Source organism: Chroicocephalus ridibundus, chromosome 4 (genome assembly GCF_963924245.1).
Source record: "Chroicocephalus ridibundus chromosome 4, bChrRid1.1, whole genome shotgun sequence".
Lineage (NCBI taxonomy): Eukaryota > Metazoa > Chordata > Aves > Charadriiformes > Laridae > Chroicocephalus > Chroicocephalus ridibundus.
In genome coordinates, this window is record NC_086287.1 from 13,382,255 (window position 1) to 13,407,590 (window position 25,336).

The window sequence follows — 25,336 nt, forward strand, 5'->3', positions numbered from 1 at the left end:
CCTTTTTCAAGGGCTGTGCACCCCTGGGGCTAGCTCAGCCATGTGCTGGTCTCCTCCTCTTCCTCCTCTGTTACCAACCACATCACTGACGAAAGGCTACATGCTCTGTGGATGACACCGTAGGTATCAGTGACATTTCACTAGAATGGCATTACTGAAAAGGCAACTGATTTAATGATTTAGTTACTAGAGTGGCGCTGCCACCACTTCCCCAGGATGAGACTTCATCACTCTCAAAGTGGGTGTGAAGCCAGTCAACAACCTAAAAATACCGGGAGTTCAGGAATAACAGGAAGCCACGGCAGGAGGAGAACCAGCTGGGGGGATGCTGCAGGGTTTTTCTTTCTTTCTTTTTTTAAATGCGGCAGGATCGATGCCTGGGGTTCGTGAGAGAGTGATCGGCGCAGTGGCTGCCCCCACCGCGAGACGCAGTGGGACTCTCCAGAAAAGCATCTTGGCTGGCACGAGGGGAAAGAGGTGCAAAGCTACGAGCTCATTAAATGTAAAACCACTGAGTATCCTAGAAACAGGAGGTGTATCTGCAGAAGGGGGGGAGCTCTTAATGCTGCCCTCTGCTGTCCACGTGTCCCCCCCAGGCAGCGGCAGAGCCAGCACTGATTTATTGCTCACCTCCTTTCACCTCTCTTTCTCAAAGACCAGGAAAACCAACCTTCTCCCTGCAGTGGACGTGCAGACGCTGCGACTGCAGGTGAGGAAACAGCTACCACTCCGAGATGCCTTGGAGGGGGGGGGTTCATCGCCCGTGAGGCTGACACAGCCTGCACCGGCCCCGTGCCCTGCGCCGTGGTGTCCCTCAGCGCCGTGATGCTGGTTGTGCCTGGCTCAGCAGGGACTGTGCTGGGGCACAGCACAGGCTGCAGTGGCTGCACCCCCGTGGGGGACACAGGGGGTGCGGAAACCCGGTGCCCTAGCTTGGTGGCAGAAGAAAGGCAGCAGCTGCTCCCCACGAGGGATGAAGCACTAAGAGAGGGCTGCCAGGAAGAGTGGGGCGAGAGACCTGGACCCAGGCAGCTAAAAACTCACTCTGCTGTAGGGAAAAGGCAGGCAGGGCTAAGTACCGCTGTTACCTGCAACCCCACGGTGCACAGCTGGCCCTTCCAGCCAGTTTTCCAGGCGTTGCCAGCTGGGGAGCATCTCATGGCAATGCTAGCAAAGGCAGCGTTGAAAAATACTGCTTAAGGGAAAGAGCGATATTGAGAGTTATGGTCTCAATGAGAAAAACAACGTATTTTAAAGTGTTGCTATAAACCCCAGTCTTCTGTTCCTCCACAAACAGATCAGATGGAGCAAGGCGAGTGATAAGGCACTTGAGGCCTGCAAAACACACTGAGTCATGGAGAACGAGGGCAAACAGGCTCCATCTGAGAAAACCTGCAACACCAGACAGCTCTGGCTATTAATTTGAAAAGAAAAAATGTAATTGGGGGGGTGAATCATTGGCCTTCCCTGGATCAAAAATCCAAAACCCACTTCAAAATCCCTGCGTGGAAGACAAAGCCCAGCATGAGTGTGTTCCAGCCCAGTGACCTGGTTTTATCCAGGCCAGTAGAGATCAGGACACACGGAAAATGATCACAATTTTGCTTCTAGCCTTTTTGGGTGCTGGCAGAGAAGGAGAAACCCCATAATTGGGCACAACAAGACTTGGAGCTGGCGTAACAGGGAAACTGGGTCTCAACAGTGTAGACATCTGAGAATCCAGTGAAGTGTGTCTGCTGTGAGCAGTGCCCCGGGAAGAGCTGTTTGGCCTTCCGGCTTGGCAGGTCTAGAGGGGAAATCTGTGGATTTTAAGCTCCTTCTACTCACGGAGAGCTCCTCTACTGAAAGCATCGTGATGCTTCTTGGTTTGGGCTTCAATGACAATTTTTGGATTGACTTTTCAGGCTAACAGAAGGGGAAAATGGGCGACAGTTCCTCCAGAAGGCGACGGCAGCATATTTTTAAAAACAAATTATGTATGAGGGCTAATTAACTTGGCATTTACAGCTTAACATTCTCCTAGATAAATTTGCTCCAACTGAGACCATGTTTTGTTGCAAGGAAGCTTCTGCATAGCATCTCTTTCCTCCTGCTGCTTCATATGCTGTGACATGAAGGTCACAAGCCATCTTCCAATGCCTGTTCAGTGCCTTCCAATTAAATAATGAGTTAGAGCAAAGATCCCAGGTACGGTTTAGCTGTGAGGGCTGACATATCTCTCAGTGGGGCTCCTTAAGGTTCTGGTCAATGTTTTAACAGCTAGAAAGAGCCTCATGGGACAGGCTCCTAGAGGAGCTGGCTACAGGGCAATGATTTAACCAGCAGAGATGCTGCTGTTTCTGCTCACTGTAGAGAGGAGCTCTGAAAAGTTCACGTTAATGAGGGGAAGGAGAGTACGCAGGCGAGGAATTTACCTCCTCCTCCAGTGCTAAGGCCTTGCCAAATAATTTGCTCTCTGAGCATGCTGTGGTTATGGTTAGCAGGCTGGGGGGGGACACACAGCCCAGATGTGTGGGCAGGACAGGGCAGGCAAAAACCTCTAGTCCGTGCTGCCACAGGACACCTGTCCCACCACAGGAGCTCCAAAATCCTGTTTGCTTGTGCTGTGCTTGTGCTTTAGGGCTACGCAGCACAACAGGGCAGCGCTCGCTCCGCTCAGTAGGGAAGCGCAGCTGAAGAGAGAAAACCTAAGGTTGTTTCAACAAGGGGTGGTGACTTTACGTTGACATTATTTGGGTGTTATTTAACTGGCAGCAAAGTCCTCCCTCTCTTGCCATGACCATTTTCCACGCCAGTGAGTGTTCTCTGTCCTCAGGAGAGCATCCAACAGTGCAGTACTGGGAATGTCCCATCCCTGGAAGATTTCAAGGCCAGGTTGGATGGGGCTTTCAGTAACCTGGTTTAGTGGAAGACGTCCCTGCCCAGGGCAGGGGAGGTGGAACTAGATGATCTTTACAGTCCCTTTCAACTCCAACCATTCTATGATTCTATGAATTCATGCATTATCTAAGTAGTTATGGTAAAGGGAAAAGGGCTTCACCCATACCCATCCAGAGAACAACTAAGCACAGTGGCAGCTGACAAAAAACTACTTGGAGAAAGCACTAATGTAATGAGTCACTGTAGTCTGTACAAAGGGGGAGTTAATAGGATGCTCTCATTCAAAAATTGCATTAGAAGATGCTGATGGCAATGAGCCCACATCAGTTGCTCTCCCTGCACTTCCGCTCTCTGCTGTCCCAAATCGAGTTAAGGTGATCCAGATGCGCCTCTTATTGCTTTAGCAGAAAAATATGGCTTCTTTTTTCTCCTGAGAGTCGCAGGTAACTAATACAACACAGGCCAGGCACAGCAAAGGTAAAGCCCCATCCTCAGCGGTGTGAACTGCCATGATCCCAGTGAGATCAGCTGGCTATCCCCAGGGGTGCAGCTGCAAAACAGAAAGTCTCAGGACTCTGCTTGACAGCACAAAGGGATAAAATGCACCGGCCATAAGAGTGGTTTGTGGGAGGGCTGCAGGTCTGCACAACTACCTGTTCGTACACAAGTCCAAAACCTTGAATTTCCTTCACGCTTTTAGATTTTTCTTGTCTTAATTTTTAAGCCTGAATTGATACATCTTCAACTAACAAGACCAGTTATTCATTTTCCCCACTATTCCCACAATACCAAACTATAAATGTAAGTGGTGGTGGTGGATAAACAAACAAATAAACCCAAAAGACACATACCCAAAACACAAACAAAACATTCGGTTGTAAAGCCCAGAAGCTCTAATCAGGGCTCCTGTATATTAAACATGATACAAACAGAACAGATTCAGTGTCCAGATTTTGAGGCTGGTGAGTTAAAATGAGGGCAACTTGGCTTGTGAAGAAGACAGACAAGGACAAAAGGAAGGACACGATGAGGTTTTAGTAGAAATAAGGAGGGGCCTAATGAAATTCAACAAGGGCATGTGTAGGGTGCTGCACCTGGGGAGGAATAACCCCATGCACCAGTACAGGTTGGGGGCTGACCTGCTGGAGAGCAGCTCAGCTGAAAGAGACCTGGGAGTCCTGGTGGACAACGGGATGACCATGAGTCAGCAATGTGCCCTTGTGGCCAAGAGGCCAATGGCATCCTGGGCTGCATCAAGAAGAGTGTGGCCAGCAGGTCAAGGGAGGTCATCCTCCCCCTCTACTCTGCCTTGGTGAGGCCGCACCTGGAGTACTGTGTCCAGTTCTGGGCCCCCCAGTTCAAGAAGGACAGGGAACTGCTGGAGAGGGTACAGCAGAGGGCTACCAAGATGATCAAGGGACTGGAGCACCTCTCTTACGAGGACAGGCTGAGAGACCTGGGTCTCTTTAGCTTGGAGAAGACTGAGAGGGGATCTCATCAATGCTTATAAATATCTAAAGGGCAGGTGTCAAGAGGATGGAGTCAAACTATTCTCAGTGGTGCCTGGTGACAGGACAAGGGGCAATGGACACAAGCTGGAACACGGGAAATTCCATCTCAACATGAGAAAAAACTTCTTTACTTTGGGGGTGACCGAGCCCTGGAACAGGCTGCCCAGAAAGGTGGCAGAGTCTCCTTCTCTGGAGATATTCAACACCCACCTGCATGTGTTCCTGTCCAGCTTGCTCTAGGTGAACCTGCTTTGGCGGGGGGTTGGACTAGGTGATCTCTGAAGGCCCCTTCCAACCCCTACAATTCTGTGATTCTGTGATAACTGTGTGCAAAAATAATCCCTCAGAGACTGATGTTAATAACCAACCCGTCCCACAGCTCTTCTGCATGGAATATGCTGCCTGCTGGAAGGCCCATGACAGTTGCATTTATGTGGGTGTAGAAGAAGCTTCCCAGGGAGCATTGCTCAGTGTGGACTGCCTCCAGGAAAGTCCTACTCTATAGGAAGAGAAGCAAGGCTATGTACTGAATAGAATCACCTGCCTGTATTTATTGACCTCCCCAGAGATGGTGGCTGCTCAGCACCACTAAACCGCAGGCTGTCCCAAACCGCTTTTCAAAAAAAAGCCACCCCACTCTGTTTGGAAAGGGCTCCAAATTTCAGTCTTTTTCTTGATGCAGCAAAGCTCCTTTCTGCCCTTGAGATGAGAGAAGTGGGTGCTCTTGTCAGGCAGAGGATAACCAGAAGTACATCTCAGAAGCACATGATGTACTGGGCTCTCTGGAGACTGCTAATGAAGTTTGATTAATTTTCATTATCAGTGTGAGCAATCTTTGGGCTCTCTCTGCATCTGTGGTTTTTAGAGTTGTCTTTTCTCTCAGTTAAATGGCAGCTTCTACAGAGAGTGATCTAATTGTTCGTCAGCACCTGCTTGAAGCCGTCCAAGTTATGGATGGACATTGTGTAATTTGCAGTACACGTGATTTGGTCTTTAAGGCTTGCATCAAATGAAATGGAATAGCAGATTAGCCAGTAATCGAATGAAGAGGAAGGTAATGCGCAGGCTGGTGCTGGGGTCACAGAAATGCTTGGGTTGGACAACACTGAATAATGGACCAAATCACCATATGCATGTTGCGATCACCAGGCGGCAGGATGAGCGGCCTTTCAGCAGATACCCTGTGCTCATAATGTCCAATGTGCTTTCTATCTATCAGGGCAACAAGCTTTTGCAGTGGATTTTATACCAAGTCTTAGTAGTACTATAAAATTCATACACAGCAGCCAGGGCAGGATGAGTTCAGTTACTGCTGGCGGGGCAAATGCCCAGGATGGGTTATGTTCTCCATATTTCTCATCTATACAGCCAAAAGCATCAGCTCTGAACACTTCTGCCTGGAGGGCTGCTGGCTCGACTGACCTGTATTTGGCCCTCGTGAAGGCCTCGGTCTTGGGGTGCTCCTAGGAGGCACATGGCTTTTGGAGGACGGGCAGGATGAGGCTCATCCCCAACAAAAGCAGATCTTCCTCGCCACGATAGTTAGTCAGAGCAACTCCTTGCCATATACCACAAGAAATGAGGAGTTACTTGAAGTGCTGTTATATTTTAATTCATTTCAGCATATACGGAGGATCAGGCACACTGTACGCAGCACCAATGAAAAAAAAGATAGTCCTTGGAGCAAAACCACAAGTCATTCCCGATTACATTACGGAGCTGCAGTGTGCAGTGTAAAATGCCAAACCAAACCCAGCCATCCTCCCAGTGTTTGGGTGCCGGGGAGCTTAATACTCTCTGCTCTGACAATCAAAACATCGTTATTTCACACAGACCTTTTTTTTTTTTTTTTTTCTCCTTGTAAAATACTTTTTGTTAATTGAAGGAAGAGGCGTTGTCTGGGGTTGAAAGGTGCAACCCCGGGCTGTGGGATGGGATGAGGCAGTCAGGGGGAAGCTCGCAGGGAGCTGCTTTGCAGGGTGTTGTCATGGGAACTGAGCAAGTAGGGCATCCGCCGAGCCACATCTTCTGCACAAACTCTGGCAATGTGGTGGCATAAAATCGATGCTGTTCAGCAGCACCAGCAGAGCCAGCTATTAGGTTGTCTCTAGCAGAGATTTAATCAGAATGAAATGCAAAGGCCAGAAGCTGCCTTTGTGTGAAAGTGGTGTCACTCCTCCTGATCTGAATGGAGCAAGACTTTACACCAACTGAGTGAGCATAGCATGTAGGCACAGACATCAGAGGGAAAAGACTGAGATTAAAAATATCTGGTGGAACTCAGAATTTCTTCTAAGAACCCTCTGAAACAAGGTCATGTTAGAAAGCAATTACTGAGGGCCTTGTTTACTTAGACGGCTTCGCTTGATTTTCACTGTTTGTGCACAATTTAACAGCCGGGGAATTTGGCATCCATAATGATTAATGGCAGAAGACAAAGGGTTGAGCCCAGTGTGTACGTCACCACGGCGTACGAGCTAAGAATACCAAATACTGCCATAGTGTCAATATTTGTGGTCACGTGAAGTATCTGACTCCCTTTGCACAACGCTGTCTTTGAATGCAGTTTACTTCCTCTGTGCAGGTCTACATAATGTGGAATTATTACAATTTTCTTTATGTTTGTAAGAAATACCTTGTGTGATACCGTGGTTGCTAGGGATAAGCAACAGTTAAGAATGGTTTCCTGGATAAAGAAAAACACAGAGATTCCTGCTTTTGTAGTTATAAGGGTTGATGTATCTAAAAAAAAAGAATATTGTTAATGTTACACTGCAGAGACCAGTGAAAGTAGAATCAAATGCGATAGGTAAACCAAGATCTGAGAAAGGTTGAAAATGCTAACTGAAAAAAGGTTAAAAGAGCAAAACTCAATTCATTGCCTCCAAGCTTTCATTTTATCTTGCCCAGGTCTGCTGACAAAGTGAAGGGCTCCTAATTAAAGCAGGCATCTGCAGTGTAACCGCATTGCTGCCGCTGACCCAGGCCAGCAAGATGCTGAGTGTACACTGCTCATTTCCTATCGACACCAAAGTGTGAATGAAAGGGGCACATCCATCCAGGGCTGGCTTGATGTGTGCTTTGGAAAAGTGACCAAAATAGCAAGCAAGGGAAGAAAATGGAGCCAGTGCATGGAGGGGTTCCCAGTTCACTTGTTGAGGTTATTGATTAAAGCCCCTCTGCTTAGCAACAAGTGTGAGAAAAGTAATGATAAACTTCACCGCAAAAAGGCCTGCAGTTGTATCATAATCACAGTCTTGCCTTGCCTTTAACATATCTCGCACTGGCTATGGTGTTTCCATGCCGGTTACAGCAGATTGGAATGAAAAGGCTGGCATGGGGTAAAGCATGTTCCCGATTTATGGTGACTTTACTTTTAGTGCTGATACCTTTGAATACAAAACAGGGAGCACAGATTTATTACAGAGTAATCCACCCAGTGGATTACTCTGTATGGGGAAGAAACTGTGGGTCCTTTTTGGGCATAGTTGCCTCCCTGCAAACGTGCCTCTGGCAAAAGCTTTCCTGGGAAGAAGAGGGAGTAGAAGATGAAGCGTGTGGAGGAGCACCGACCTTTTCTCTCTCACGGGCAACGCATGCAGGGTGCCTGAGGTCCTGCAGGGTCAGGCCTGGTGGAGGCTTTTAATAAATTTTGGATTAAATAAACAAATGCAAAGCTTTTATTCATGTTGCAAGGGATGAAGTCAGAGTTGTGGACTTAAAGATCATGGTTACCTATCTGAACCCCTTTCTCATCTATAAGCTGCTGTTCCTTGTGTTTGCAGCACGTCTCCTTTGCTGAAGGAAGGGACATGCACCAGGAATTGCATTGATAAGAGCATGACATATGTCACTAATTGAAACCATATGCAGAACACTGCATGCTCCCCACGCATGCAATACGGGAACCAGCTGGTACTAGCAAAATGCTCCAGCATGCGAGAGTACCGACTGACCTTGCATTAACAGAGAGGGACCTTGAACTCTTACAGCCCGCAGAAAAGTCAAGAGTGGATTCACTGAGACAGAAAGATAAAATAGATGCAGAGCTCTTTCAGCACGTCCCTCCATTTGCTTCATATCGTAAATATCAATACAGATATAGAAATACGGAGGTAAACAGTTTGTCCAGCTTGTCCTTTCCAGATACATATATTTATGTTGTGAAATGCTTTACGTAACTTCTGACAGCAGATTGCAAAATAATGCCTCGCTTATGGAAGGAAGCCACCAGCCATTACTTTGCATTACTGTAATGTAATGGGTCTCTGAGATGAACGATATACAGAAAGCTTGCTTTTATTGTAAACCTTGTACCCCATCCAGCCCCCTGGCATCGATTTCTCTTTGCATTCTCCAGACACCAAAGCCCATGAGGCCAGAACACCAGCTAGACCTGAACACAGCCACTGGGGTTTTGGCCCAAAACAGAAACTCATGAGACAAAACCGCGCTGTTTATTTTAAGGGATGCAGTACCAGTGACAGAACGTATTCAAATGGATGCTGATGACCGATCTGCTGAAAGGTGAATTTCTCATTAGCCTAGAGCAATTGACATTGTAATTAATTGCTTCCCACACTTCTTTGCTAAATAAAGGCTGCTGTAATAACAACTGCTGCCATCATTTTAATTTTTTAACTGAACACAGGGAATAGACAAAAGAGAATGTGTATTTACTCTGTTTTTCTTTCTGTGCACATGTCACATTGCTTTCATGTTGGCAATGACTGCAGAAGTGCTGATTCAATTACTTATTTACATAATCCCTTCAGATTTTTCTCTCATGTCATTGTTGATAATGAAAAGATTTTCTCAGCTGAGAAAAGGAAGGGAAGCAGGCAAGTTCTGAATGTGAATAGGCTGAACTGACATAAAAAGATGGTAATTTGCATTAGTAAAAAATAATCATATGGCAGATGATTAAAATTATGGTAAATACTCTCTACCCTACCTGCCCTGAGGAACATCCACTGTGTGTCGATGAATGCCCATTCAACTGCAGAGCGCGAAGAAACCCTACACAAATTGCTTAACACAGCACAGTAGAGTCTGATGTTATTACCACTTAGTGCATAAAGTTATTTTACAGGTTTTAAAATACTCTTATTCAGATGTGAATCAGTGCAGCACAGTAAGGAGGAGCACAGACACGGCCTAGTGCACTGTCGGCTACAGGGACGATGCAACTTTGGGAAGGCTCCTGCAACAGCAAAGGAAAAGCAGAAGCCCACTCTGCATGTATAGCACCTGGAAATATAAAGCTCTTTATAACCTATTTTTATAAGATGACTGAGCAGAAAAATACACCCCTGGAGCGGCTCCCCCACCCTCCCCCCCCACCCCTGGAGATGCTTGCGCTGTGTCTTTCGTTGCAGAGTCTTGCCTTTTGTTCCCAAAAGCCCTGCTCAGGCTGTGCCCCAGTGGCCACCGGGGGTTTGCTGCACCCCACAGCTCACCCCCTCTGTGGGATGGGGCCAGGATTTTTCCACCCCTGGAGCCTCAGAATGATCAAAGGGACTGCCAGCAGCTCTCAGTGGGGGGGTGGGGTGGCTGATTGTGTGAGTCTTGATGATGGAGACAAGTATGACAGAAGCCACAAAATTATAAAAAGCTCATTTTGAATTCAACACAGTGCACTGAGAGCAAAGCACAAGGTTTAGCTTAGAGAGGCCAGTGGGTGGTTACAACTCTCAGAATAAATCTTGCTATTAAAGTACATTTGATATTATTTTAAAAAATCAAATTAGAAGTGAGAGCTCAGCTCCATTAACTTGAAGAGGGTTGGTCCAGTAAGGACTAAGCTGCATGCCCCTAAAGCTCCAACTCCACAGATAAATCTTCCAGAGCTCTTTTGAAGATGAAACCCATCTTCAGGCCTTCTGTAAGATCAAATAGTTGAAGAGCAGCTCGAAATAGGGTTGTTGTGGTCAGGGCAACCATCTAATCATTTTTTTCTTCCTTAAGATCACCTTTCCTTTGCATTTTTAAACTTTTTTCCTTGTTTTTTGTTGATTTATTTTTTCATGTGGTTTAACAGTATTGCTTCTGATACTAGTGTGCTGACAAATAAATTTAAAAAAAACCTAAAAAATCTAAATGTTAAGATAAAAACTTCCAGTAGTTTAGTTTTGTTTAATAGTTCATCCAGCAGTTTTGCTTACTAAATCACTGCTTACTGTTTTCTAGGGGAAGAACAGAATCATAGAATCGTCTAGGTTGGAAGGGACCTTTCAGATCATCGAGTTCAACCATTGGAAGAAGTAATCTTTACCTCCCACAGCACCAGGAGCCTGTGGCTCACAAGCTCCTGTTTCTTTTTTTTTGGTGTCCCTGGATTTGAGGAAGCTCCAAGACTGGGCCTGAAGGTCCCAAAGGCCATTCCAGCCATCTAAAAGAAAGTGTGTTTATCACCTGTGTATTAGAACTCCTTGAGTGTGTAAGAAAATTAGCCTCTCAGTCTATCTATTAGAAAACTTTTCGTATGCTGAGCTGTTCCAAATGCAGTGATGCCTCTGAAACAGCATGTTATTTACTTCAGCTCAAAACTCAATCCATGTTTTTCTAAAGATTCAGCATGTTTTTCAACTCAGCAGTCAATTCGCCCATCGCAGACTATGAGCGTGGGTGGTGAGGAAGACACAGAGCCACCTTCACGCTTCAAAACACTTTCATTGCAGATACAGTCATTAAACAGACAAATTGTTTGGCTGAGGCTGAAACCTGATGTATGCTTATTATACTCTGCTGGCAATTTTCCCTGAATTTTAAATAAAGGTGTTTTGTGTTTCCATAGTAACTCGAGCTCCTTTACTGAGATGTCTGATGCACTGGTAGCATTACGCAACTCACCATATTATAACAAAGCGTAATATCACAACTGAAAAGTATGCTATATCCAAAGGATTATTTTGGTTCCAATGAGATTACAGCTACTAACTAGGGGCTGGGGAAGCAGCGAGGGAACAGAGCAGCTTTTCATGATGGAGTGTCACTACTTAGCAGTTTAGGACAGAAAATGGATATAAGACAGACATCAGGTATAAAACAGAGGAGAGGGAACAAGTGGTCTGAGTCACGCAGCCTGCTGTTGCAGTGTGGAGTGTGCCAGAGGCGCTGAAATGAGTCCAAGCAGTTTTGCTGGCTGGGCTGGAGCACTCACTCAGCACCGGCTCCCATGGACGGGCCAGGTTGGGCCCAGCCCCGGCACCATCCGTCAGGTTTGTGGGTTCCTACCCAAGCAGGGAAAACTTGGAAAAATGTGTGATCTGCCAGCTCTCGCGGGGCGGCGTCTGGAAACACTGCTTCTCACCAAGGCTGGCTGCCCTCTGAAAGGTGAACGCTGCTCTTGGGTGGCGATAACGAACAACCACACTGCAAACAGGCAACGCTGCTGGACGTTAGTGATATTTTCTCAGAGAAACATCTGCCTCTCTGTCTATAAAAAGTATCAAGATTTATACAAAACTGGCCTACCTGCAACATGAATGTCTCATCTGGAGTGCTACTTATTACCACTTTTAATCAATTTCAATTTAATTTACCAATTACCAACTTACTGCTTACCAAATTTAATCAATTTTTCTGTTTTTCTTCTGGAAGACCACCCCGCGGTGAGCAAGCACTTGGAAAAGGCTACTGTCTTTGCTGGCCTGTGCCAAATGGCTCCTTCGCTTGCTCTTGTACGCTCCCTGCTGTGTTATAGGGCTCCGGGGAGACCTTATAGCAGTTTACAGTATCTGAAGGGGGCCTAAAAGAAGGCTGGAGAGGGATTTTTTACAAGGGCATGTAGTGATAGGATGAGGGGTAACGGTTTTAAACTGAAAGAGGGGAGATTTAGATGAGGTATCAGGAAGAAATTCTTTACTGTGAGGGTGGTGAGGCACTGTCACAGGTTGCCCAGAGAAGTTGTGGATGCCCCATCCCTGGAGGTGTTCAAGGCCAGGCTGGATGAGGCTTTGAGCAGCTTGGTACGGTGGGAGGTGTCCCTGCCCATGGCAGGGGGTTGGAGCTGGATGATCTTTAAGGTCCCTTCCCACCCGAACCCTTCTGTGACTCTATACTGAGGGGATCCCGCCGGCTCGGGATGCCGCCAACATGAAGGGAGGGACAGGCGGCTGCCGGGCGCGCCGGGCCCGCCGCCGCCGGGCGCTCGCACCCCTCGGGGCAGCCGGCGCTGCGCCCCGCACGGCGGCCGTTCGGCCGAAATCCCGTCCCGGCCGCAGCTCAGGCCTGTCGCAGCGCCCCCCGCCCGCGGACCCCACCGAGGGCCGGCCGGTACGCTCCGACACGCCGCCTCCCCCCGGAACTACCCGGCGGCGCCGCCGTCCCCGCAGGGGCCGCCATCGCGGCCGGACGCCGCCTCACGTGAGGCGGGCGGAAGGCGGAAGTGATGGCGGCGGGCGCTGGAGGGCCGGCGGCGGCGCGGCGGCGATAAGCGGTCGGGGCCCGACATGGCGGCCCGCTGCGGAGGCTGGGCGCGCCTTTGCTCGCTGCTGGCGTTCGCCGCTCTGGCGGGGCTGGGCGCTGGGGCCAAGGTGAGCGGGGCGGAGTGGGGGGGAACGGATCGCTGTGGTGCTCCCCCGACCCCCTTCCCGGTACCGGGGCCCTCCCGTCCCCCGCCCCGGCGGCCGCTCGGCGGCCCCCTGCCGCCGCCTCGGCCTGCTTTAGGTGGAGACCGGAGCGGGTGGTTTGGGCCGGGTACTGTCCTGCACCGCTGCCCGCCCGCCGGCCCGAGGAGCGGCCGGCGGCTCCGGCGGGGCAGCCGGGAAGAGCCGGCCCCGTCTGTGTGGCGTCGGCACCGGCGTTTGAAGCAATTTGTGTCGTTTTGAGGTGGTGACCGGGGACGCCGTCACGCGAAACTACAAGTGGCGGTCGCGGATTCACTGAGAGGGCCTTGCTGGGGTGAAGCTGCTACTGTTGGGGCAATCCCAAGCCCAGATACAGGCTGTGCGGAGAATGGATGGAGAGCAGCCCTGAGGAGAAGGGCATGGGGGTGTTGGTGGGTGAGAAGCTCAACAGGAGCTGGCAACGTGCGCTCGCAGCCCAGAAAGCCAACTGCGTCCTGGGCTGCATCAAAAGAAGTGTGGCCAGCAGGTCGAGGGAGGTGATTCTGCCCCTCTACTCCACTCTCCTGAGACCCCACCTGGGGTGCTGGGTCCAGCTCTGGGGCCCTCCGACATAAGAAGAACATGGACCTGTTGGAGTGATTCCAGAGGAGGGTCACAAAGATGATAGAGGGCTGGAGCACCTCTGCTATGAAGACAGGTTGAGAGAGTTGGGATTGTTCAGCCTGGAGAAGAGAAGGCTCTGAGGAGGCCTTATAGCAACCTTCCAGTACTTAAAGAGGGCTACAGGAAAGACGGGGAAGGACTCTTTATCAGGGAGTGTAGTGACAGGACAAGGGGTAATGGTTTTAAACTCCAAGAGGGTAGATTAGGAATATAGATAAATATTAGGAAGAATTTCTTTACTGTGAGGGTGGTGAGATAGTGGAACAGGTTGCCCAGAGAAGTTGTGGATGCCTCATCCCTGGAAGTGTTCAAGGCCAGGCTGGATGGGGCTTTGAGCAGCCTGGTCTAGTGGGAGGTGTCCCTGCCCATGGCAGGGGGGTCAGAACTAGATGATCTTTAAGGGCCCTTCCATCCTGAACCATTCTACGGTTCTTGTGGCTGCCTGGGCTGGTGTTGGGGTCTGCCCTGTGACTGGCCTCACCTTGTGTGCAGTGTTCTGCTTGCTGGGTGAGCTCTTCTTGCTGGCTCTGTGGTGGCTGTGCCGGCTCCTGCTGCTTTACACCTGGGTTGGGTGTCTGCTGTTGGTCCTTCTGTGTTAATAGTTGGGACTATAATTTTAGTGTCTCTGTGACTAACTGAGAATGTCATGTCTCCTAATACCAAAAGTCTTTCCTATTGTCAAAGTACCTGCGTGTCTGAATTTTCTCCTTTTTAATGATAATCATCTATATGTGACTTTTCTACGGTGAGGCCAGAAGTGACTTGGTATGTAGTGCAGTCAAGGTTTTCCAACTGACCTATACCCACTTAGTGTTTCTCTGACCTGATTGTTCAGTGTGGAAGTTTATTACCAGTACTTCTTAAGACGTTCTTTTGTAATGCCATTAGAAATTGCCTTGAACTTTAGATAAGCCATGTTTGTCTCTTACCATTTGCTCAAATAGGTTACTCTGACTTGGGTTTGAGAATGCTTTCCTCTATAACCCTTTGCAGACCGTCTTTGTTCTCTCTATAGGTTTTTCAGTTCTTGTTTAATTTGGCAAAGGAAGGAATTATCCTTATACTATACAAGGTGTTCTTTTTCTGAAATGCCATTTTTCCCAGTAGTGGTCTAAAGGTTAATATTGGGTGCTACTTCTTTCTCATTGTCCATAACAGTTAATTCTCCTCACTTCTTTCTGCAGTGCCTCTTGTTGCTTATGCAGACTTTAATTTGTTTCTCTAAAACTTGCTTTTACAAGTTTCCGTCATTTTTCACATTTACTTTGCGTTCGTTTTGAATTCCAATTTTGTACTTTTTTCTCTACCTCACAGTACCCTGCTGCTGTTTAAGACAGGAGAACCAAAGGTTGTACTTGTGCCCCTAATAGTTTTCCTTCCAAAGCTTTTTCCATTAAGGCCAGGGAGGACAGAATTATCCACAGAGGTTTCTTTGCCAGCTTCCATTTGTGGTTAATATTCTTTCATTTGTTTTAAGCTCATCATTTTGTTTGTTATATATCTGTTCTCATAAATTGAATAGTTGAATATAGCAACATCAATAACTTGTGAATGTGTGTTATTTCTTAAGAAGAATAGTGAGCTCAGACTCCAGATTTTTCTCATGAAGAATGCATTTGCTGTCTAAAATAATAGTGTTACTTGATAAATTGCTCTGCTTGCTTAGTAATTTTGAAGGGTTGTTCTTAAGCTTGAAGGAAATCCTTAGTAAGACTATTCAAAGATAGTCGCAAGTAGTTTGCATTAAATATTTCATGTATTATGTGAAGAGTGCTTTCTGTATCCCGTTACGATTACTGATGATGATTTGTTCTATGCATGTTGTTTACTTCACAGAATTCTGAGGATGTCCGATGTAAATGCATCTGCCCTCCTTACAAAGACCATTCAGGCCATATTTACAACAAAAATGTTTCACAAAAAGACTGGTGAGTGTGTATGGCATAAAAAATTATAATGAGTCTTACTGGTTAAAGACTTGTTCCATAGTGATTATATGTGAATTTCCCATGGTGGTGCCAGGAGAAATTACATCTTTCTCAAAACTTAGTGGAACTTTTCTTTTAAAAGTACTCCAGAATTCAGCTATAGCAGGGAACAAGGCTTGAAATCCGTAGTTTTTGCCCTGTCTTCTGTTTTGGTTGGTTTGCTTGCTTGCATGTTTAGTTACTTATTTAGACTTGTAAGTAGTAGAAGAGAAGAGGATGTTGTAATTTGAAATCAGTGATTTGGAATGGCATAAAGGCAAGGGAGCATGGCTGTGGAACTAGGACTTGGGAGTGTTGTCTTCTGTTCCTCTACTGTTGAAACCTATTGTATCATTTAGAGACTATTGTTTCTGGAGGTTTCTGTTTGTCAGAATTGCAGCGAGAGAGTGCAATTATATGAGATGGCCTGAGATATCTAAGAACTCATTTTTCCAGAAAGAGAGGTTTTGCATCTCTGCCCCAGCAATGTACTCTATTGTATTGCTTAGGCCAGCTATGGCATTTGTCAGACTCCTTTCCAAGCTGAGGACTCATGTGCATGGCCAGGGATGAGGGTTTGGGGAATAAAGGGAGAGGACAGTGATTTGTTACATTGGAGTAGCTCCCTTGTGTAAGTTCACCTTGAGTATCATTGTCTATGGGTATCATACAAGTGAAACACCATGTTTTGGAGCTGCGTTGATGTCGGAGGTGCTCAGAGATTCTTGGGCCACCCTATAAAATGTGATATACTTCTTGATATTCTTCAGTGACATTAAGAATTTATAAAAGGCTTTTCAGTCTGACTAATAGCAGCATGTTGGCATCTTGATTATGATGATTTCATGCCCCTGAGTAGGCCCATGAAAATAATTATAGGAATAAAATTAGCGATACAGATATGTGTAGAGCTGTGCCATGGTTTACTAAACTGCTTACAGGAGAACTGTGAGAAACAACACTGTAAATTTCGATCTAAACTAATGAATGTAAAATGTACTGCCCAATGGAAATTACTGTTTTTGTCCCACATGATTAACTTAACAACATTAGTCCTCCTATGACAAATTAAGTTGCAGTGATGAAACATACTGGGAGAATTCCAGCTGCAGTAGGCATTTCAGAGTAGCAGTGTTACTGGTTGTATTGTTCATTACTGCTTTGCAAATGAAAATGGATTTATTTTTTTTTTTTTCAGTGGTTATTGCTTAGTGTGTGTCTTACTAGCAGAAGGGACCCTGTTTTCTTTTAAATCAACACTGGTACTGATTGAAGGAAAAATTAGATTTGAAGGCTGGACTGATTTTTATGATGACAGATACCGATGCATATGGAATCTCAAAAATCTATTTTTCTATCTTAAATCTCATTTTGTTGAGATCTTTTCTTAAGTATCATCTGGGAACGTTTTATGGCTTTGATCTTCTGTTTGAGGTGTTGTCTTGCTGCTTCTAAAAGGCTTCATTGCTAGTTCATGTGCAATAAAATTGCAAAATTTAGTGCTTTAGTTTGGCTTCTGCAAGTGACTTATTGAATAGAACTGGCTGATGTACACCATGCTTTAGGTATTTAGATCAGGCGCTTGTGAGACAAAAGCCAGATCAATTTTTAGTGTCTTTATGAATTATGTACAGTATAATGACCACTTACTGCTGGCTTGTCCAGACATAAAATGAAAAATTAATTTTTAATGTTGGGTCTGTAATGTGCTTCATGATATTCTCATTTAAATGTTTCAGTTCTTTCAGTTGGAGTGGTCTGTTCTTCAGCTTCAGACTGGCAAACAGCGTGTTATGTTAACATCAATGTGGGCTGGGGCGCTTTGGTGCCAATACAAGCATTCACCCTTCTGGGCTCAGGCTTGGAATGATTGCAGGCAATCCCATCCTGAGGGACAATGTGTTAGGCAAGCGTAGTCATGCCTAAGCACCTACAGGGTTAAATAACCTACTTAGAAAGTGTCAGCGTTTGTATTTTGTACTTTGAAAGCATTGGTATTTCATGTACAGAGGCTGACTGCAGTGGTAGTCATGGACGTGGAGAGAGGGAGGACACCCTGTCTGCAAGCTGAATGAACTGGAAATCCGTCTGTGCAGAAGCTGCCCTTCTGACTAGCCTAGCTTGCCTTGGAAGAACTGCTTCCTTGGTACTGTTACTGTGGGCCTGAAGGAGAAGGTGGTAATGTGGAGGCAGTTGAGTGGGAGCATTGTTTAGAAAAGGATCAGCCTTTTTTATGTTTTCCTCTAAAATTGTCATGGAATTGCAGTTCAAGGAAACACATCATCAGAATTCTAAGGTTCTGATAGGTTTTACATTTCCCAGCAACTTGAAACACTGAAATGGAGAAAAAAAAAAATAAAATGCTGATATTAATATTTGATGCGTTCACAGTAACGGGCTTCCTACTGTACTTAAGCTACATACAAGCTTTCTACTGTACTTGCCCAGTGTGTTGATGCGAGCTTTCAATCATATGAACAGAAATTGCTTAGATTATAACTTGCACTTATTTTTGATTTTGTTGCTTGAATGCTGCACTCCGCCACAGAGGAGAATGTAATTCTGCTTTCAAATAAATGCAAAAAATAAGCCTTTCGCTCCCCTCCAGAGGATGTGACTTGACGCTCAGTAGTTTTAGTTATGAAGAAGAAATATGAAGAAAACAGAAGAGCTGAGCTGGTGTCTGGCCATGTGTTCGCAGTGTTGTAATCTAGCCCAGTAGAGTGTTGAATCCTAGACTGCTGCTGTCACATCGTGTGTTTTATTTCATTACCTGCTTCTGACTGTTGCTAACTTTCTAGCTAACGTTGAGTTAACCAGCATAAAAGCAAAATAGGATTTTTTGTTCCATCAGTGCTCTACAGGGACCCTGGATGTGAAATCTGAACAACCAACCGTATTCAGCAAAAAGACCAAAATTACCTAAGTTATTGGTGGAAGCAGTTGTCCCATGGCAGCTGGATTTTAGTGCTGTGGTGTAGAGTGCCCATAAGACTGTCAAGCATGCTTTTTGGCATCGGACTGATATATATTTTGTAATCTTTTAAGTCAAATTATACTTTCACATCTGAGTCCAGTGCTGAAAACTGAATGCTGTTTGTTCGCTGTCTTGATGCTTATAGAAACAGCCAATCTGACTACTTTTATTTTTTTTTCTTTAACTCCTGTAACTTGTAATGGCAAGAAAAAAGAACTTCTGTTCGTGAACACCAAAGAGAGGTTAATCTCCCTTCAGATAATGGAAGGACAGACTAAGGCCTTTCTGAGTATGATGGAGAAAGAAGTGTATAGCTGGAATTTACTTTCATCCATGATGTCAGTGTCAAATGATACATATGTGCTGATACTCAAATCCTTGGACTTGTTATGCTAGCAGCTTTAATACTTGCACTGAAAAACGGAAACATTGTATTGAGTTAGAAGGATCTTAAAACTTGTTTAGCAGCTTGTCAATAGCTGAATTTCTTCTTTAAGAAAAGTAGTTGTGGAGTAGTGATTTATTATTATTTTTTTTAATCTTGGATAGTTGTAATTTAGAACAGCTGAACTTTAAGCAAAGGTGCCTTCTCAGCTCATGCAGCTGGGGTCTGCATTCATTGTAGAATAGGTAAGCTAAAACCAGCTCAGAGCTGACTGGGCAGTTTCTGTGTTTCTTCAGTGATTGTCTTCACGTGGTTGAGCCTATGCCTGTCCCTGGACCTGATGTAGAAGCATACTGTTTACGTTGCGAATGCAAATATGAAGAGAGAAGCTCTGTCACAATTAAGGTAAACAGTGCGATTCTGTTGGCATATACTAAATACTTCAACTGATTAGTAAATATGTCTTATCTTTTAAAGAAATATTCTTGTTAAAGAGAAAATTTTTCAAAAGCAGCCTAAGATCTGACTCTTCTTCATGATAGCTGCTCACAATTTATCTTGAATAGTAACAATGGCATCAAGCTATAGCTGAAGGAGTGGGTTTGAGATCCTTTATTGAAGGATCTCCAAGGATCTCTGCTTTTGAGATTAAGCTTTACACCTTGCTGAAATGCTGAATGTTCTAGGGCAATTTGTCAGCTTTGGACTTTGTGTTTTTGTTATTTTAGAGGGTCTCTCATTATTCAGCTGTCTTTTACCTGCTTACTATAAATTTTCTTTGTATGTTGGCAAGCTAAAAAGAGCAAAATCATCCATATTTGCTCTAACAGATGATTTTTATATTCTTCATATTCTTATCCTACTGGAGCCATTGAGCCCCAGGCTGGGGTGAATAGACCGTGTAGTGCATCTTTTCTTGTTGTAACACACATCAAGTTGTTTTAAGAGGGGTAGCACAAAATTTTTAGCAAGACTTCACTAAGAGAAAGAAACTGTTTCAAGCCAACATCTGTCTGCCCCAAGCCCTTTTAATACCAGGTCGTCATTTGGTTTTTTTTCTCTTTTAGTGGGTTTTGAGTCATCTAGTGACACTACCAAGCACTGACAGGCTCATCATGAACTTTGCATGTACTCATCTTTTGGTCCTTGCTGCCTGCTGGGAGATTGTGGGGCAATATCACAATTCTGACATAAACTATGCTTGCATTGTGTAGGTTACAATCATCATATACCTGTCTATTTTGGGCCTACTTCTTCTGTACATGGTGTACCTTACACTGGTGGAACCTATACTGAAGAGGCGTCTCTTTGGACATTCACAGCTCATTCAAAGTGATGAAGACATTGGGGTGAGTTTACCAGAGTGCTTGTGTACTTGGGTTAACGTAAAGATTGGGATGGTTAGTTGTTAAATAACTATTTGAGATAAGCAGCTTTTTTCACTAGGCAGTGTAAATGCCTTTCCTGAAGGGAGAGGAAGAGAAAGCTGTATGATGACGTCTGTGAAGCCACTTTTTCATTTTTCACTGGGCTAGAAAGTAGTAAGATGAGGATTGCTTCAGCTATCCCAGCTCTAGACACAGATTATTTTCTCAGAGAGGAAACAGATTAGGGATGAAGGTAAGCATATATAGGAGGTACAAATTCTTAAGTGTTAATGATCTTGCTTGCTAGCGATCACATTTATGCAGATTGCTTACTGCTTAGATTTCTCTCTACAAAAAGAAAGTAGAGGGGTCGCATCTTCTATTGCTGATGCTAAAAATTCAAGAAGAAATTATTATGATCAACACCAATCGATGCTGAAATAATTTCATAGTATTACAGCTAGAAACAAGAATATGACAGTATATTCAAACAAGTCAGAACAGCCTTTTTTGGGAGGAGAAGGGGAGCTGTCCATTAGTGATTCTGTTTTCTGTCATTAGTGACCTTCCCAGTCTCCAATGCAGTGTTTTTTTACTTCAAATTAAAACGCAGCAAAATTGTCTTCAGTACTGTTAGAGGAAGGGAACGTAAGACCTTATGAAACCTTGTGCTGGAAAGAGTGAGACACTTGAGTACCTGATCAGAGTGGATAAGGAATACTGGTTGGTGGGAGGAGGTCATCTGTGTATTGAAGGGGCACTTAGAATAGCATAAAAATATGGACTATGGTTCTGCATCTGGTGAATCTGCATGCCTGCGAGAACTATCATCATAAAGTAACGTGAGGAAAGTTTTCTAAAATGGCAGCTGATTTGGTGGTTAAGTGTCAGCGTCGAACCACACAAACTGATAACACAGTTCTGAAGCCTCAGTGTCAATATACTTTCTGTGTTGAGCCCTCAAGCAGCACTGCTTTTACCGATAAAGTATGCTTCAGGTGTGGCATAACCTTAAAAAGAATTTCTGAAACCAAATCCAGAGTATGGAAGGGGAAGATTGCTGTCTGCTTAACCTAAGCCTTTCAGCAGACATGAGCGCTTTATTACTGTTGAAGTAAATGGGAGCTAGTCAAAAAGATTTACAACATTTATTAGTGTCTTACAATAGAGTTGTTAAGAATATTTTCATTGTTCCTTCAAATTAAAAAGGACGTTAATAGGATATAAGTAAGTTTGTTCTTGGTGAAACAAAATTATGATAGCAACACTTCTTAAACGGTGTTTAAAAGCCCTGTAGTTCTGACTGCCTGTTGCTTCAGGGCTTCATAGATCTGAAGATATCAAAAGTGGTCAATGCTATGCTTCATTATGCTCTGTAGCGGCAGATTTTAATGTGAGTTGCACTCAGTTTCTCACTGTTGTTTTTTGGTGTGACAACTTATTCCCAGTAAACTGAGGAAGGACACATTCTTTAGTTCTGCTATTTTTTTTGTAATAAGTGGCCGCATCAGCCATCTTGACTTAAAAAGGTGTTTCTGTTCTGCAGGGGGAAATATTAAATATTAAAAATCAAGCATTTTCCTAGGTAATAGCTTTTATCAGCTGTGCCTTCTTTATTTGCCTTGACTTCACAACAAAAATACGTGATTGTTACCCAAGTTTGAGCTAACTTTGTCTGGAATTAAGGTTCTTCAGACAGAGGTATACTATAGCTACTGTGGCCCAGTGTTTCTGCACTTCTGTGTGTATTACGTGGAGATATATTCCAAATGTGTTTGTATTAACATCTTAAGGTTTTCCCATTTTCTGAGTCGCTTCTATGGTTGTGGTTTTTGCGTTTGGTTTTGTGTCTCTTTTTTTTTTTTTTGGGTAAAGGAGGGATTTGAATGACCCAGCAAATTGGGCAGTTTCCTTCTTCAATTAAATGAACTTGTCTGGTATACTGTACCTCAGACAAATTATATTTATTTTATAGCTTATATAAATTATATTTATACCTCCAAATCTGAGTTAGAATCTGGTGTAGGTGGAAGAAATGAAATAAATCCTGTGGCAGAGCTCAGGTTAACTGCAGAATGAATTTACCTTTAATTTTGGATCCATCTTAACCAATTTCATGTTTTGCTGTAACTGTTACTGTGAACCTCACCTGTGCTTGTGGAGTCACTACTATTTATATCTGCAGTAGTGCTTGGCACATAAAGCACTTCAGGTCCTTGCTTAGTTCATGTTGTTCCTTTCCTGTTTATCCTCCTTCTGTGACAGTAAACGTGAAATAATTTAAGGTCCCTCATGACTTATCCCCACCCTTGCCTTCCCTCTTGCAAGTTCTTGAGGTATTGATCCTCGTCACACTTTGGAAGCGCTGTGTGCATTGATTTTTGTTGCTGAATTTCAAGCCAGTATGTTTGCTCTTTCTTGTTGCCCGTTGATTGCAGTGGCAACTGATGAATGTAAGCCATTTCAATAGAACTTTCTCCTCTTAAATTTTTTCCCCCCTTGTTGTCTATGTAGAAATTGATGGTAGCTAGCCTTTGAGCTGAGATTGTTGTTTATCAGGAAAGCCGGTACCATCCAGCTTGTCCTCTGCACTCCCTTACACCATCTATTTTATGGTAGAAACGTGTTGCTATTGTGATTTTTGTTTCCCTGTGAATGAAGTGATTTGTCACCTGTTAACTTCCCATTCTAGGTATGTCTAGAACTGCATAACCCTTTTTGGTGAGATTATAGCTCTTTGGGTCAGGGATTGCCTCTTGTTCTCTATTAGTATATTTCTTAGCCTGGTGAGGCTCATGTGTGGCTTTGGGACTTGTAGGCATCGCTTCAATGGATATCATTAATGGTAATCTCTGTACTACTAAGAATGATTTTTGAGCTGTTCTATGCAGAATTATGTCACAAATAAAGTATCCATTAATGTAAATGTCTTAAAGTGTTCTGGGGGAGAAAAAAAAGGAATATAAACTGTAGACATAGAAAAAAGACAGTTATTTAATACAGGACATAATTACATTATTTTTTGTTATGCATTGGTGCTTTCTGACATAGATTTAGCAACATGACTTTGTCCAAAACAGTTTGACAGCCAAATAAGAAGCTTAGTTCCAACTCTTACTGTTTATAACTTGGTGATATTTACTAGAAGAAAATAAAGCTTTGCAGGAACTGTTAGAAAACAAACAGAGTAAATATTAAACAAGACCTCAGTTATTGTTGGGCTTTGTCACTTAAACAGCTGTATTGACACTTTGCTTTTAGCAAACTGGGTACAATAGGTTTAGTTTGGTAAACATCAGAGTGTGTTGGTTTTATATAGAAGCTGTGTGTGAACATCCTGAACTGCCTGACGGTAAATGGCCAGGAGCTGGCAGAGAACCGACTCTTTAATTCAGTTTTAAAGGGAATTGCGTTCACAACAATAACAGGAGACCCCTAGTGCCTGGGTCTGTTGTAGGCTTCTGTCCCACCACCTACTAATGGATGCAGGACTGTGGTTCTGGTCTTGTAGCTCACCATGATGTCTCTGGGTAGCAGATAATTGTTTGACAGTACAATGAAGTTTGGTCTGTTTGGGAAACCTGTGGAAGTTACTTTGAATGAGAAACTGAAGTACAGTTCTAACTTAAAAAACTTGCTTGGTTATTATTACTGACCAGCTCATTGAAACAGCTTGTTTACCTTGAAAACAAACAAACAACCCCAAAAAAACAATCCCAAAACAGAAAACCCACACAGCCTCCCCCCCCATCCTTTGGAATGTAACAACAAAAAAGACTTTAATGTAGTAGCTCAGTGGAATTGTTGAAATCTAACTAACGATTTTTGCCATTCCAGGATCACCAGCCTTTTGCAAACGCTCATGATGTGCTGGCTCGATCTCGGAGCCGCGCCAATGTATTGAACAAAGTAGAATATGCCCAGCAGCGTTGGAAGTTGCAGGTCCAAGAGCAACGCAAATCTGTCTTTGACCGTCATGTTGTGCTGAGTTAATTGTGTCTCGGTAAAATAACTCCAGGGAAGTAAAGTGGACTAATTGAAAGAGCAGACTTACGTCTTCCTGATCTTGCCAATTCAGAAGCATTTTCTTGAATGGTTCTTTACTGATTTAAAAAAAATAAAGAAAAAGTATTTGAACTTTGAAGGAATGTACTGGAGTGGAAGCAACTTAAAAAGATTAGTTAACCAAAAGCTAAAATCTTTACATTTTCAAGTGGCTTTTACTAACAAAACTGAAAAGAAAACCAACCCTAAAATATCCTGGGTTGCCACTGTGGTACCTTATTTACAGTTGTGACTTTATGGTGATTTTTAACTATATATTTCTCTCTACTATTTATGTGGTTAAAAAGTACCTGGGAACACAGTAATTACTTACAACTCACTAATCACTTTATGTAAAGACCTTTTGTAAATATACTTGGATTTTCTGCTGACTAATGCTAGGTACTGGGAATCTGAATCTCGCGGTGTAGTTTTCATATCGGACAATGAAATCCTGATTGGCTGTATTCATCATTTGGTTTCTTGCACTCATACTTTCAAGATGCTTGTATGTAAAGTGATGTTTGCAGATTTAAGGAAGAACTTAAATGGACACTGACTCTTTGAGCTGCATACTTAAAGTACTGTGATGTAGATAAACTCAAATGCAGTGCATATCAAGACAGTGTTGGCATTTTGTTCTATTTTGCTTTAATAGCTTAATATATTGTATGTGTATGATATCTCTTAAAAAAAAAAATCTTCTCCCTTTCTTTTCATGGGTAAAGTCTCAGGAGTTAGTATATGATGAAATATTTATTATAAAAAAATCTTCCTGCATTTGTCTGGGTTGATGGTGTAAGGCACATACTTTCTCTAGCACCGGTCATCTTGGGAGTTAGGTGTATTTTTTTTATCTGTGATTCTGTACTCGTCTCTCTTAAGAGGTATACAGTTACCAGATGACTAACTTTCATATATCCCCTTTGGAATGTAACAATTAAAGATAAAACTGATTTTTGAAAAACAGAT

At 44.0% G+C, this 25,336-nt stretch overlaps 1 protein-coding gene across 1 annotated transcript; it reads left to right on the plus strand.

The window, feature by feature from the left end:
* Positions 1 to 12,738: 12,738 nt before the first annotated feature.
* TMEM9B (TMEM9 domain family member B) lies at positions 12,739 to 25,335 on the plus strand. The gene is made up of 5 exons (XM_063332636.1): positions 12,739 to 12,928; positions 15,461 to 15,552; positions 19,250 to 19,358; positions 20,168 to 20,302; positions 24,158 to 25,335. Exons 1-5 carry the CDS (start codon positions 12,845 to 12,847, stop codon positions 24,311 to 24,313), a joined length of 576 nt encoding a protein of 191 aa, XP_063188706.1. The 5' UTR covers positions 12,739 to 12,844; the 3' UTR covers positions 24,314 to 25,335.
* The last annotated feature ends 1 nt before the right edge of the window (position 25,336 follows it).